General features: G+C 37.9%; 1 protein-coding gene across 3 annotated transcripts in view; it reads left to right on the forward strand.

The window, feature by feature from the left end:
* LOC126182312 (helicase domino) overlaps positions 1–16,658 on the forward strand; it is a 425,840-nt gene that overhangs the window by 46,535 nt on the left and 362,647 nt on the right. For all 3 annotated transcript variants that reach the window (XM_049924839.1, XM_049924841.1, XM_049924840.1), the window contains 2 exons: positions 1,499–1,684; positions 11,334–11,474. In XM_049924839.1, the coding sequence (XP_049780796.1) occupies positions 1,499–1,684; positions 11,334–11,474 (327 nt within the window). The remainder of the gene's footprint in view (positions 1–1,498; positions 1,685–11,333; positions 11,475–16,658) is intronic.

Raw genomic sequence — 16,658 nt, forward strand, 5'->3', positions numbered from 1 at the left:
ATGCCACCCACAAATTGGTGACAGAAAAGTTACACATCTACACTCCGACATAATTGTTATAAGGAGTGTGATCATAATATAACTTAAATGTTTATTTAACACTATAATAGTGAAGCCATAGTCACAGTACATAAATTTTTTTCTTTAAAAAAAGGAGTTACATTACCGGTTTCAATGAACTACGTCGTCATTTTCAAATGTAAAACACCAGTTGGAGAATATATAATGGGAATTGTGGCCATACATCTGGCAACGATTATGACAAATAGAGACCAGGCGTACAATTGTTTTGTCACAACAGGACACATTGCAAGAATTCTTGGCAATTTTTACTCAGGTGTAGTTTTTGTCTATTCTACATTAGGATATGGAATGAACAGTTGGGCAAGCATGGGCATAAATTGTAGTGACTTGGTTATGCCACCATTGTCTCAGTTGAGTGGTCTCCTTATTTCTCGTAATTGTTGTGAGATGTATGGTCATGATTCCCATTGTATATTCTTCAATTGATGTTTTTCATTTGAAAATGACAATGTACTTTGTTGAAACCAGTAATGTAACCCCCCCTTTTTTTTTTAAGGAAAAAAATATGTACTGTGACTATGGCTTCACTATTACAGTGTCAAATAATGATAAGAAGTTGTACACGAGCCTTGTTTGTGAGTGGTAGGTTCCAAGGCTGCTGATTCCCAAGCAAAAGGACATACGTGTGCAGGTGTGTATACAGTTGAAGTTAATGTTAGAGGAAGATCCAGAGTTTCTTTCAAAGGTAATCATTTCTGATGAAACTTGGCTACATGATTTTGAATCTGTAAACAAACAGCAAGGCTCAGTGTGGAAACCTCCCCGCCCCCCCCCTCCCCAATTGACAAAAGTAGTTGGCTCTGTTGTTTTTATATGAATGGAATGTTTTATTGACATGTTGTATCAGCACACACATCAATAGCTGAACGGTATTACAGGAATGTCCTGAAAACTTTGCAAATTTGTAACAGTTGCAAAAAGACCATATATCCATGAAACAGGCTGGATACTGTACCACAACGATGCATAGCTGCATATTGCAAATTTTGCTATGGAATATTTTGAAAAGTCAATGTGAAGTGCATCCTTCACCCTTCATATAGTCCAGATTTAGTCCCAAGTGACTTTTCTATTCCATAACCTAAAGAAAACACCTTCTTTGGAGGCATTTTCAATCATCAGAAGCAGAAGTGAAGGTTATGGAGGCAGTTCTGAAGGACCTTTAAAAACTGGTTTCCAGCATGTATTTGCAGAATGATAGAAGTGCTGGAATAAGTGCATCACATCGAAAGGAGACTATTTTGAAAAGGATCATCAAAATTATAAGGATGAGTGAAGGTATGTTATCAAAAAGAAAGAGAAAAGAATTATGATCATTTTTTACTGAACAGCCCATTTATATACAAACAGTTCATTGTTTTCTTCCACTGTGTTAGAGAGAATGTGATTTCTAAAACAAAATATCATTTTAAAGGAAGCATATGTCATGCAGAGGATACTAGAACTGCAGAAAGAAGGTCTGTGGTCAGAAAAACGTCTTCCAAAAGTTCAGGAGCCACCGCGAGCAAAAGCACATTGGGACTATTTAATAGAAGAGATGGTGTGGTTAGCCGCTGATTTTGCCCAAGAAAGGAAGTGGAAAAAAGCTGCAGCTAAAAAGGTATATTTTACATTGTAAATAATTAATAAATATTTTGTTAGCTGGTTGGCAAGATGCATGTAAATTGTGTATTTTTTCGTGACATTGTAATGTATCAGAGTAAAATAATAGACAGTTGTAGCATTAGTTTTCAATTCTTAGCCATCAGCTATAATCTAGAAAAGTCGCAGTGTTACATTTTACATGTTTAATTATGATCCCAGAAGAAAAATTCATTCCCAATTGCATAGAAAGGTTTGAAATCAAGTCTGTTCAATGGAACAGGTTAAAAATACTTTTCACACTTGAATGTAAATACATAAAGCTGCAACCAGTCACCATTTTGAATAGTTATTTATTATTCCATGAACCGGTTTTCGAACCTTTTCAGGTTCTTCTTCAGGTGGTTTTCTGGACGTTACATCACTATTTCAACAATTATGCTGGGCGCTGAGAAGATGGGACATGCTTTTAAAGTATCACCATGACTATTGTCTATCTGTTGACATGAATGCAAAATTTAGTTTTGTGCTTACTGCAACATTGTGGGCAGCTTTTCACCCTTTCCTGTTATTGTATGAGAGTTGATGGAGCTTTTATGGAAACACCAAAATTCAAAGTAATGTTAAAAGTAAATAATAAATTAGATCAAAATCGGAATTACCTGTACAAGTATTGCATAGGTACTTGCTAAACAGTAATACGTGCAAGAAAGATAAATGAAGCCTGGTGTTGAAGAAGGGTAGTCTTGGCAGGATCCAACAGACAGGTGCCAATGAAAAGGAGACAGAAACAAGTTCTTTCAGGGCTGGTTGTTTCTTCATGCAGCAAGAGAGATGATAAGCGTTGGAGGAAAAGAAAACAACAGTTTGAGGATTAGGCAGCCAAGCCATTTAGGATACGTTCTTTTTTGTATACAGTACCAACTGATTTTTCTGTCAAAACCTGTTCTGTCGTCACAATATTCCCCTTGTATTGGATGAAGAAACGTAATGTGTGTCAAATTTTGTTTGTTTATATTAGACTTTTCCCACCTCTTAAGTAGAATTTTTGTTTTTAATATTTGACTACAGTTAATTTTTTAGATTATTTACTTCATAAGTATTTAATACATTTATTTTATTTGTTGTTTTATTCAGCCTGATCGGTTAAGGGCTGCAGGTCCTCTCTTACTTATGACCAGGAATTAAAACTATTAAAAAATCTTGCAAAACATGCTCAATTACTGTATGATTCAGTTATGTAGATCTGAGATATTATTATGAGAATAACTATAACTCAACAAAGCCAATCATAGATCTCCTCTTATTGGAAACTAACTGGGTCACATGAGGAAGTACAGCCGAGTACCAGTTTTGACTATTGTGGATTATCATCTCACGGTACAGAAATTGGTCATGGAGTGTGGGCAGTGATTTGCTGTTATTGTTAAATTTATTGACTGTCAGAAGGAAACAGGAGGGACAGTGCTAATGGAAAAGATGACAGAATACAAGCAAAGTGTTAAAAGTAGAGTAAATCAGTGGTGTGCCATTTTTTTTGAGGAGGCGTGTTACGTGGAGCTGATTGGAATCCCAATATCTGCCCAGAGAAGAGGACTCAGAATGCACAAAATAAGTATCGCATTGCCTATGTAGGTAAACAGGTTAAAATCAGGAAAGCTCACTTTCTGGCCCTAGTTGGGTCAATAGCGCCTTGCCAGCTGATTGTCATTCTCCTACCACTGGTTTTCGTTCTCTTACCACTGGTTTCATCAGACGTGGCATGGAGGAACATGTGGTCAGCACACTGCTCTTGTGGCATTGTTTGGTTTCTTAACTTTGGAATGGCTACTAGCTGATTGAGTAGCTCCTCAGTTGACCTTGCAAGGCTGCGTGCACCCTGTACCACTCCTGGCAGTATAAGGAATCAAACCTGGGTCCCCTGCATCCCAGTGCATTGACCTCTCATTGACAGAGGCAGGAGGATGAATGAGTTATTAGACATTAATTTCTGCAATTTTATGAACAATACAAACAAATAACAGTGTTGTAAAAACTTCCCAGTTTTTATAACACAGAATTTGGCTTAGATAAAGTCGTCTTGTAAACTTAGCTACATAGGTGCAAAAAGGCATACTGTGTTAGTTTTTTTACAAAAAGAAAAGGGGAGAGAGAGAGAGAGAGAGGGGGGGGGGGGACATCAGAATGAGAGAGAGAGAGAGAGAGAGAGAGAGAGGGGCATCAGAATTAAATAGACCAGTGCATTATTTAGATGTAGCCTGGTTTGATATACTTTACATTGTGAACAAGTGCCATCACAATGGTACGAGGTGTGACTATAAAATAAAGCGACTACTGCTGTAAAATATTTTATTTCAAAAACATACATATTTAGTTATTCTCACCCTCAGTATACTCCCCTACTCTATCCACTCCATACGAACTTTCCATTGATGGAAACAGTGCTTTAAGTGTTCCTCTGTGAGCTCATTGATGATGCATGTCACTTTTTCAACGGACTGAAATCTTGTTCCCATTTAATACAGAGTTCATCTTTGGGAATAGACAGAACTCACATGATGTTAGGTCAGGCAGATAAGAAGAATGGTCCAACACTGGGACGCTGTACTTCGTTTACTAGAAACCTCTTAACAGACAATGTGGTGTGAGTCAGTGTGTTTCCTTTATGCAGAACACACAGCTTGTCTTCCAAAAATCTGCCCCCCCCCCCCTCCCCGCATAGTAGAACTGTTGATCATAGATAGACCTTCAGGAATTCTGTGAAGAGGGAGAATGCCATGAATATCAAGGGGGGAAAATCATCATTGCTTTGGAACTTAATTTGCAGTCTGTTAAGTTGGGGCCCTTCCAGTGCATGGATTGGCATGTAGTTTCTGGGTCGTAAGTGAAACACCAAGATTCATCACATGTTATCACATTGTCCAAGAAATTAGAATCATTTTCAACGGTGTTTTAAGTGTTGATACAAACATTATCACGAGTTTCCATTTTGTCGATCATGAGAATTTTCGTGTTCTTTGTCAATTCCCATTGTTTCAGCAATCAATTGAATACTCAACTGATGGTCAGCTCAAATCAGATTACCTACTTTTTCAATTATTTCATCCGTTTTTGATGTTGGAAGGGCATCCCGGGCATGCGTCATTTTCAGTGTCGTCTCAGCCATCCTGGAAATGCTCAAAAACTTGTATGCATGATGAATGGTATTTGGCATACACTTCTTTTAGCGAAAGATAGGTTTCAGTAGAAGTTTTCCCAAGTTTATTGTGAAACTACAATTCATTACTCTATTATTACACGTATCACTTTTTCCGGCAAAACAAAACAGCTCTTACACAAATTAAGGTCATGGCCACATTGATTTGTCTGCAGACAACAGATATCCCACATTCAACTAAGAAGGCTTCACGCTTCACAGCTACTAGTCATTCATCTTTGGTGCTCTGTGACATCATCAGTCCCTTTATTTTATAGCTATATCGTACAGTATGCAAAGAGTATTGTCAAACAAAACTGCTATTCATTGTTTGATTGTATTGTTATGCTGGACATTGGTGTCAAACTTTTAGTGTGCATGTGCTCCACTTGTAAAAATACTATAGACGGAGAAAGAGTTAATGGCCTCTCACTGCACAGCTCACAAGAAGTACTGCAGTATCAACTAAAGTGCATAGACAGCAGCTACATTATGGGCAGCTGCAATAGCTGAATTATAACCTGCTTCGCTACTATCAGATTCATAGTGCGCTATAAACCGTTTCATGATAAATAAATTTAAGTGTGCCTAATATGAATGAGATTCATGTTACAGAATGGAATGTGCATTTAATCTTTCCCAGGCTTAATGATATGAAGAAAAACAAGTGATACAGATTCTCACACTGCAGAAAGGGTTATATAATAAACTGCACCTTAGAGAACAGATTAGACCTTCTGTTGCCTCTTACGTTATTAACAAGATCAAATCTGAAATATCTACAGCAGGATGAACAGCATTTTATGCTATATTATTTTGCAGTCAAACAAGGGAGATAAGTAAACTAAAATTTCCATTACAAACCAGATTATGCTCTGAAGTACTTTCTACTGCACAGACAGCTTGACAGAAAAGTAAGTGCTGTAAATTACAAAATAAATGTACATTCCATTCACATACCTTTTTACTCAGATGTTTCACTGTTGCTGCCTTTGGAACGTGAGTCTCTTGGCTGCGGGTGCCAGATTGACAGTTAACGAAGCCATTATTTCATCTTTTTACAACCTTGTTCTGGTAATCTTCATGCATTTTGTCGGTGTAATGTATGCAAGCTTCTCAACCAGCAATGGTGATATTGTCTGTTGCTTTATGGATTGATTTTTCAGTATCAGATACTTTAAACATAGTATTTTTGTTTGCCACATATCTCTTCACTTCTGCCCACACCAGTTCTGTGGGATTATGAGGGCATTGATAAGGATGTAGTTGTATTGCCCTGTGACCACATTGCAGAGCAGTGGAATCAGTTTTGTGTTTTTTAATGCTGCCTTTTGAAATCTTAATGAGCTACAACAACTCTGATCTTGTTCATATTTCAATATGTTGTATATTATTGCTTCACAGCCATGAAAGAATATCACTTTTTCTTGCATTTGTAGTGCGAGGCTCACAGAGCCTGGATGCAAATAAGGCAACAGCCAATTCCTAGACAATTCTCTGAATGTTTTCTTTTCATAGTGGTAGACAGAGTATGTTTTTGATTTTGATTGGAATACAAGTTTACTTTCAGCCACAAAATCGGTAACAGCAGAACTAGCATGACATATTATAAGACACCCTCCTTTTCCCACTTTAACTCTTAAGCCTCCTTGTCCCTCTGTTGTTTGGCAAATAAAATTTCAAATGTGCTTTTGATTTGCCCAAATCTCATACGGATAATACACAGTTGACATTCCTTTTGATCTGACTTTGTGCATCATCCTAGCAACAGCAATATCGCAATGCTCCATTAAAAGTTTATGTCCATCATTAGATTATACATATTTAATTCCAGGTGCCAAGCAGAGCACGCATGTAACAGAATCCCATGCATTTTTGGCATCTCTTCAAGTGCTTACCAATTCGTTGTTACAACCTTATGTACATACATGGATAAATTTTCTGGTTGTAGATTCTAATTACAAAATAAATCACATTTATTACAAATTTAGCACAATATTTTATTTAAATTTCAATACATATTTAGTGAAAAAAGAAATCTGTGTAGATTTTTAACTACAGTTAACAATAATTTATCCTTGTATAATACAGTTCAAAACACACTGGGATGCATAGTAAAACTGTACAGTTATGGCACCGCCATACTGTCTCTGTTCTAGAAGACTTTCCACTGGATAGTTTTGCTTTCTCTGTGAAACTTAGCACACACTTGTGGGATGCACCTTTTCTGTGGAAGGAATTTGGTCAGCAAAATGGCTTCCCAGGAATCTGTTGCTACACATATTTTGGGGAGTAGCAATATTTTGATGTATATCTCCTTTCTTCGGAAATTCCTCACCTAATTGCAGAAGCAGTTTGCCAAATGGCAGTCTTTTTCCAGCCTGTTTCTACTTTTTTAGTAGAAAATGAAACCATTCATCACGACCATTAGAAAAAGGTGGAAAAATAGTTTCTTCCAACATTTCATTTGTCATCTTTTGAAAAGATATTAAGACGTGAGTTGGACGTTCCTCTTTACACCTGTCTTGTTGAGATTGTAGGGTAGAATGGCATTGGGTTTGATCTTGTGTGTCATCTCAGATTTGCTATGAATCTCTACTTGTTTTTGTCATCTTGTGAAGAGCTGACAAGTATAGAACATATCTAGTGTCCATCCAGTTCTGACATAACAGATATATCTTCCTCATAAATGTACAGTCAACTTTCCTTAGCTTTTTGTTGACTACACCTTGTATAGAAAGTCCTCTACAGTTCAGCACGCATGTTCCCACAATCATTGTCTTATTCTTCCACAGAAAATTAAAAACAGCTTGTGAACTGTTAATATCTGTCCTTGTAAATGGTATGTCCCTTGTTGAGGTAGCAGGATAGAAGTATCTGAAAAAGAGCTGTGACTGAATGTCTTCCTGCCCTTTACCCATGTAAACTTCAGTGCATAAAGCATATCCTGTCTTTGAATCACGTAAGGTAAAGCTTGATACCATATTTGTCAGGCTTGTTTTTTATATAGACATGGAAAAAAAAATCTTCGTCCGTATCCCCACGCATCTTCATCAGTGGTAAGGTTTTGTTCATAAGAAAACAATCCTGGAAACTGAGAAAGCAAGTGATTCAAGAAATGTCTGGTTTTACGTGTAGGATCATGATCAGCCTCATTTTTTGGACTGTGTAAGGCATTGCCATTTACATGCAAATGGGAGAGAACTGCAAAGAATGGTGTGGAAACAAAGTTATCTGTAGATCTCTAATCATGCAATCCTTTTTTCTTTACTTGACACATGGATTATGACAACAAAAACAAATACATTTCATGAAGTTTTACCCCAGTTCATGTGCTACACTTGCTTGTGGGTTTCATGTTGTTGCATCTTCTCATTTTATTTGCAATGCTTTTCACATGCTTGTTAGTTTCTGCCTTGATGTGCTTTATTGTTGTTTCAGGGAAACAAATTTTTTAAAAAATATCAAAAAGAACTGCAGCTGTCATTCACTTCTGTAACATATCCACTCTCTCCTTTGAACTCTGGCAATGATGGTTGCTTGTCTGATGTCATCCATCCTATGTCTGCTCCTGAAAATTTTTCAACTCTAGAATGACTTTTCTTCCATGGTGGCTCTAAACTACATTTGAAGAAGTATCTTGATTAGTAGGAAGTATATTATGCCTTGTTGGAAGTGAAATTTCGTTTGAAAACAGAATGGAAATGTAGCCTACATAGCAGATTTCTCAAGCCAGAAAATGTAGAACAATGGAACAGTAATGCTGAAATAAAGTTGTTTTTGGAAGCAGAATGAATGTATTCACTTTCAAAAATGCCCCAGAATCTTCAAATGGTTTATTCAAAAGCTTCTCAATCTCAGTATTGATCAAAAACTTTGACATATTTACCGGAAATCGCATTGATAGCACAATGAGAAATTTTTGAAAGCTACAGCACCAAGTGTCAGGGTAGTGGTTTTTAACAAGTGAGGATTGTACTTGAGAATGGTGAAATTTTCAGAAATATCTACGAGATGGCAGCACTATGCAGAGTTCACAGCCTGTCAGATGTGAATAGAACCTGTGAACACAATGAGATCATTGCTAACAGAGGAAGATGAGTGGAGCTTGGGCTTGGGATGCTCGCAGCATGCTTTCGACACGAGCTGTACTCGGGCTTGGATGTCAGAGTGTTAAATCCAACATTCTTTGCAGTGATCTTGCACTTCCTTCAAACCAAGTAGCTTCACGCTTAACAGTGAGCAATTTCACTGTCTTGGGGAACTCGCCTCTTTCATAAAATTTGAAAACCTTTTGACATAAGACTTGTTGATAGTAGTCATTGATGCTGGTTGATTGGTTTATTTGGAGGAGGGGACCAAACAGTGAGGTTGTCGGTCCCATCGGATTAGGTAAGGATGGGGAAAGAAGTTAGCCATTTCCTTCCAAAGGAACCGTCCCGGCATTTGCGTGAAGCGATTTATGGAAATCATGGAAAATATAAATCAGTATGGCCACATACAGGTTTGAACAAACCACGTCCTCCCAATCGTGAGTCCAGTGTGCTAACCACTGTGCCACATCGCTTGGTATGTTGATTCTTGTTACCTGATTTGGCACACTGTCTCTCTTTCCAAGAGACAGAAACTCCACATTTCCAGTTGCCTGTTGAGACAGTTTGGCTCCTGTACATTTTGCCTGCAATTCATACATCAACATTGCCACAAATTTATGTCTTCCTATTTTCTGCCATGTCATGCTGCACTTTTTAATCCTGAAAGAATTCTTAAGAGCTGGGGGCATGCTATCAATTTTATTAACTCTCTCTGTCAGCCCTGGTAAAATTAATAGTTGCTTCTTTTCCTTACATTCGTTAGAACTGACTCATTTAGAAAGGCAAAACATTATCTTTTGAAATGCAACGACACAATTTCAGAGACTTTACTGGTGTCTTACTGATATGATTTCGTGTGTATAGATTGAAGCAGTGAGTGAAAATTTGTACCAAGATTGAGAATCGAACTGTCTCTCCTGCTTACTAGGCAGGTGCATTAGCCACTAAGCCACCTTGTCACAGAGCTCACAGCTCGTGATCTAGTGGCTAGCAGTGCTGCCTCTGGATCACGGGGTCCCGGGTTTGATTCCCGGCCAGGTTGGGATTTTCCCTGCCCAGGGACTGGGTGTTTGTGCTGTTATCATCATCATCATCATCATCATTTGTGACAGTGGCTAGATTGGCTTGTGTACAAAAAATTAGGCTGTGTAAAAACTGGGACTTTGTATGGGCACTGATGACCACACAGTTCAGTGCCCAACGAACCAATCATCATCAGCAGTTCACACAACTGCACGGATTAAATGACACACCATCCTCCTTGATCCACATTCTCACTGCCACCCCAGTCTACTTTAAATTCCCCCTAAGACAGGAACAGAATCATACCTCTATGAGACCAGTCTCTAAAATTGGATCATTTCATTTGCACCTGGGTTTCAGGATGGATCCCCCATTTGCATTTGATGTTGACACACTTTTCCAGGACAAGGAGAGCCTCGGCAATTTTGTTTGTGTGTAAGAGGGAATTTAATGCAGACTGGGGCTGCTTTCATAATTTGGTTTGAGGAGGGAGGCTTGCCAGTGTAATCCATGCAGTTGTGTGAACCGCTTAACCAAGGTGGCTTAGTGGCTAATGCACCTGCCTAGTAAGCAAGAGACCCGAGTTCGATTCCCAGCCTTAATACAAATTTTTACTTGCCGCTTCATCTATATACATAAAATTATCTTTTGATTTTGTTAAAAATTTGCTTGTAAACTCATTGTGATTCCTATTTCCCATAGCTAAAAAGGGGTAACAAGGGCATTTGCATCGTAATGATAAAGAAGAGGTTAGGAAGATTTTTGTTAATAATGCAGTAATATTCCCATTTTATGCGGAATGTAGAGGGATGTCCACATGATTCTTCGGTTTCTGTGTGTTACAGCATACACACATTCCTTAAAAAAGGCCCTGCAAGATTCAGGTATTGTGCTTAGAAAACTAATGATCCCTATTTCTAGGTAAGATAAGGTTGTGCTTAATGCAGCTTCTACAGAAATTGTGTGTGGCAGTAATACTTTGCTGTGTGGAAACCAGCTATGGATATTCATGTAAGAAAACAAAATATGTCTGTGACTGTTCCTGGAATAGTAAAATACATACACTTTCTGAGGTGGCTTATTGAGTCAGTCAGTTAGTCTAAAAATAATGAATAGATTCCTACCAAAAATGGGACAAAGCAAGCACGCATAAAATACATGCCATTTCTATGCTGTTGAAAGTATGTAATGCCGGCACCTGTCGGAGAAAAGAAAAGGCATGCGGATGCACATTATGGTAGCAAGTAAATGTGTTTCTTATTTTGAGAATGTAATTATGTATGTTGTGTAAGAAGTGTACTGAGATGCCCCTATAGTAATATGGGCTTATTTTAATAATATTTCAATTCTTTCAGTGTGCCAGAAATGTGCAGAAGTATTTCCAGGAGAAGGAAGCTCAAGCTCAGAAAGCAGAAAAGATTCAAGAACTTAGGTTAAAGAAAATTGCTGGTTTTATGGCAAAAGAAGTAAAAACATTTTGGGCAAATGTTGAGAAGGTATGTGAATAGAATCATTCCAATCTTTTGTTTCAGGCTGTTGGTATTTTGTTTAGAGCAAAATTAACTTTACTGGATAACCTATTATTGTGTGAAACACAACCGGTTCGGTAATTTACTAAAAAATTGAGATGTAGCAAAATCAGATTCATCATTAGCAGTAGTTTCTAGTCACTGGCTAGATCTGTTTTGCACATAAGCCTTTCTCTTTTGCTCTATCCTATTACTAACACTCTGCCACAATTCTGCTCCAGTCTTCTCCTCTTCTCAGAACACTCTCGCCCATTCCCTTCCTCCATCTCTCCCTTGGTCTTCCTCTTGTTCTTTTCCATGGAGCCTCAAGTCATGTATCTTTGTCTATCATGTGTTATTCTCTTTATGAGCCTGCACCACTTAAGCCTTCTTGATTCTGTTTGCTGCTAAGGATACAGGGATTCCTGTGGGGCTGACACAGCTACCTTATCAATCACACGGCACCCACATTTCCCATTCTACTGTATATACTTTCCCTTACTTTTTTTCGTTGCCCGTCCCCCAGCGAGCAAGAACGTGACTTTTTATTTCGAATTTACATTTTCAGGGTGTATACGACCCGGGACAAGCGGGAAATCCGGGGAAAAACCCGGGAATTTTTTCATCCGGGAGAAAACCGGGAAAAACCCTGGAATTTTTCGGAATTCCGGGAATTTTTCATTGCTTTAGTTTTCAGTTAAATTTTTGTAATTTTGACTGCAGAATTGATTCTCTAGCAAAGAATGTTATTGTTTCCTGCTACTGGAGAACGATACTGCAGCAATATAATATGAACGAGAAGGACAAAAATAAATCTTTAGTGCCAAAGGAAAAGTGCAATTTACAACAACAGAACACCGTGCACGCACAAGCGTGTGCAAATAGCAAAAATATGTCAAAGGCCGTAGGGCGCAGACTGTAATTCTTCGTAACAATAAACTGCTTGCTATGAGCATGACGTCACAACTGTTCACATTAGGTTCGTTTGACCAGTTGCCAGCGGTCTGTTGCGCATGCGCATTTGATCGCGTATAAGCAGTACCTTCTCCCGTCTCCCGCTACTTGAAGTTTGGCTGTTACCTGTATCGGTAGTAGCAGCAAGCAGCAAGATGCAAACGAGAAAAATTTTTCTCGCGTGCCATAGCTGCCAGATTCGCGCTTTCACAGAGTTGTAGTGGTGAAGGGGTTAGTCTCCACGTGACCCGTGTTTACGTTAAGTGATTTCGCTGCTTATCTTCGTGTACAGCTCTCACGTCAAATGAAAACAAAACGGATTTCTGTGGCCGGGAGCTATAAACTGAATTAAAATACATTCACATAATTACGGAGGGCAAAAATATATTATTAATTTCAATTTTCTGATTTTATTTTATTTCCAAGTTAGGAGCAGTCAAGCATTAATCACCTTGCAGAACAATGAAGTTATTTTTTCAAGTTTACTAAAGAAATTTGGCTTTATTAATCTTTCCGCTGAAGAAATCATTTTATTTGAAACGAAGTGTTTTATTCTACAGTATTGGCTAGTTCCAACTGTTCGCTGAATTTCAAGTGCAATTTCAAGTGCACGTTATCATCTTCTGCCATGTATGGCATTATGCCATAATAAAGAACCAAAAATGAGGTCGTAGAGTACTGGTACTCCAAGAAAATTTTCATCCCAAAAACCACACTGAAAAGCTTAATATCAGATGGGACCTACTTCATTGTGAATCTGGAAAAAGCCAATTTGCACTTCAAGCCGAACTATGCATTTTAGTATGGTTCATGAAATCCCAACACTCTTTGGAGTATGCTCTGATGCCCTGTTTCTTTTATGGTGTAATGTAAGCTCTCTTAGTGCTCTATACACACGAACATGCGGGCTTCCTACACCACTGCAGTTGCACACGCACAATAATGCCTGTTTTCTGGCGCTCTCTGGCAACGGGTATATTGAACCTATTTCTAACAGTCTCCGGATACTACTGCGAACGGTGGTTAGAAAAGCGTTACTTTCAAAGTAAATTTCTTTTTACGCAAGATGAAATAAGTTACGTGTGAGAAAGTGGGATGGATATCTAAATCATAGAGCGTTCGAAACTGAACAGTTTGAGAACCAGCCACTTACAAGAATTTCGAGCCGACACATTTATGTCATAATTTTAAATTTACTGGCACAGTTGTGTGATGTATCTTAAAGTATAACACACGTAAAAGAGATCAATATTACATGTGAAAGCTTAACTTCTGATGTAGCGTGTTAATATTAGAGACCAATATAATATGTGAAAGCTTAGCTTCTCTTGTAGATATACGGTACTGTGTACATTAATGTAAACCGTTAACTTTTCCTCTTGTGTGTTCGCGCTATATAACCAGTGATCTTGCTATTGGCTGACTATAACACGTGTCCTATGCTCTGAATAGCTGCTGTCATCGGCTGGCGAGACCTCGTGGCTTGAGATACGACTCGCTTATAAAAGGACATCGCAACCTCGGTTTCAACGCTCTGTGTTTGGTGCAATTCGAATTTATACTTTCGTAATGCGAAAATATGCAGCGTATATGTTGATGCAAATCAAAGGTCCTTCCAAAACTTCTCTCATTTTTTTAATTAAAAGTCTCTCCATACTTGTCTCCCCCGTCATTTCTTTTTTTCTCGGAAGTTCTACGCGATTGTATAAAACGTTAACCATTCAAACGATTGATAAGTTTTGCAGTTCCGAGGGAAAATCTATTGAAAACCTACTGTCACTTAACACGGAAAAAGTGTATATTCGCCCGGGAAAAAGCATACTTTTTAAACGTGATATCCGGGAGAAATCCGGGAATAATCCGGGAATTTTTTTTCCTTGTCCCCGTATACACCCTGATTTTAATGTTGACGTGCTTTTTTCATTGTGATTGTCTATCAAAACTCCATATTACATTTGGAAAAGCCTATGTGAGATCAGTCAGAGGCCTGTTCATTCTAAAAATCAGTTTTCACGGGGAAGGTAAAAATACAAAATACTCTGTAGAGGACAACAATCAGTGACTATTAAATAACAGAAACAACAGTCCATAGTCATTAGATGTTATTCATTGTTGTATCACACAGATTTCACATTTTTTAGTATATAATTCTTTTAGTGTGTAGTTTGTATTGTCTGTAGCAACGTCGGGCATCAGCCAAAACAGATGTCAGTTAATCAGCTGATTGGCCGGTGCATGTCAACAGGGTTCACGCACTGACCACCAGGTGTGCCGTGAGACACTTTCTTCATGCTGCAGTGCACGCTCCATGAATTTAATAATTTGCTTTGACTATTTTAGTATTCCTGCTACTGTTACGGTTTTACTCATTAATTACCAAAAAAACTGGTAATATTCGTTGCACTGGAAATGTTTCATAATGTTTTTCTTGCTGTTATGTGAGCTTAAATAAACTTTTCGTCCAAATAAAGTGTTGAACAGAATTATACGTCGCGCGTATCTTATTCTCGGTGCAGACAAGAACAAGATAACGAGATCGCAAGTACAACACATACAACTTGCGACATGTCCTTTAACCCTCTCTCTCTCTCTCTCTCTCTCTCTCTCTCTCTCTCTCTCTCCTCAAGTCACCAATTTACTGAACATTGCATAGTGTGATGTTTGAATATTAATTTCATGTGTTTGGCATATGGGTGTTAGGAATTTATCACATTTGTGTGTGATGTTTTTATTACCTTTAGCATATAAATTTTTAATAATCTCTTTTTAACTGGAATGTGATTGTCTGGACCCTGTCATATTATACTTACATAAAAACTCTGTGATTGATATTTCAGTGAGTTGAGTACTATGAGTTACTCACCAACCAAACATAGTTCTCATTAGAGGTGCATGTGCTAGCTGTATTGTCTCTTCTGTTGGTACATGCAGAGCCTTTTCAACTGTGATGTGCTGCATGCATGTAACCCTGCTCTCTGGCACTGCAGTCTGTCAATCACAAAGTCATTGTATTTGAGCTATAACTATAACAGATTTGTCAAAGTTCTTAATTCTGGCTCATATTCTTTGTCATACCATTATATTTTAAGATTAAGCATAAATTATGTTGATTGTTATGTTTGATGCTCATGTTTAAAAAATATGTTTGCAGGTATTCATTACATAGGTATTAATTATTTATGGCACTCAGGTATCTCATATGCTCTGCCCTCAACCATCAGAGATTGGTGTAACTCCCTTTGTTTTATTATAATAGTTACATTCATTTAATGAATGACCAGAAAGTGGCATATAGTAAACATTTTTGTTATTTCTTCTGCATTGTTTGGTTGCAGAAAAAGTGTGAGTTTTCGCTTTAGAGTTTCCCTATTCATGGCTACCTTATTGGTAGTATTGTCTCAGTGCATTTTGAAGTGTAAGAGAAAGCATGAAGACTTCATTTATTTATTGAAATCAGTGATACTGGAGCAAAATTATTAATTTTATCCCTGCCACAATCACACTTCATTTTCTACATTTTCTCTTATTTTATTCTCCACAGCAGCAAATATCAAAATTGAAACTGTTTTCTTTGGTTAGTATATTGTCATTTACTAGCAGATGTAAGAGGCAATCAAATGAAAATGAGACAGGTGAAAAAAAGTTGTGTGCCTCACTACATCCTAAGCAAGTTGACGACCGTGAATGTCTTTCTTCAGGGCTCCAGAAATATGGAAAATGCATGGGGAGATGTCGGGACTGTATGGAGCATCTGCAATGATGTCCCGGTGAAACTTCTGCAGCATAGTTGAAACAACATTGGCAACGTGTGGGCAGACATTATCCTGCAACAGAATAATATCTTTGATGGAATAGGATATGCTTGTGACTGGAGTGGGTTAGGTGATAGTAGGAAGACGTGTGGGACAGGTCTTGCACCAAGGTCTATTGCAGGGATATGAGCTATGAGTAGGAACCGGAAAATATAGCATTTATTTTTGGCAAAATTCGCATCAATTCTTTGCAAAGTTTGCATCTATTTTTGTCGAAATTCGTTTCTATTTTCTTTATAAATGATTGGATGCATAAATTTAAATGGTTGTCATGCAACATGAATGAAGACAAACAAATTATTAGTTCTTTGAAATTGTCTGTTAAAAAAAGTGCTGGTAGGTAAATTTTTGACTGGAATGTTTGCTTTTCCAAAAACTTCAACACCCTTTCCTTCCGAAATGGCCT

The sequence above is a fragment of the Schistocerca cancellata genome, chromosome 1, assembly GCF_023864275.1.
Source record: "Schistocerca cancellata isolate TAMUIC-IGC-003103 chromosome 1, iqSchCanc2.1, whole genome shotgun sequence".
Classification (NCBI taxonomy): Eukaryota; Metazoa; Arthropoda; class Insecta; order Orthoptera; family Acrididae; genus Schistocerca; species Schistocerca cancellata.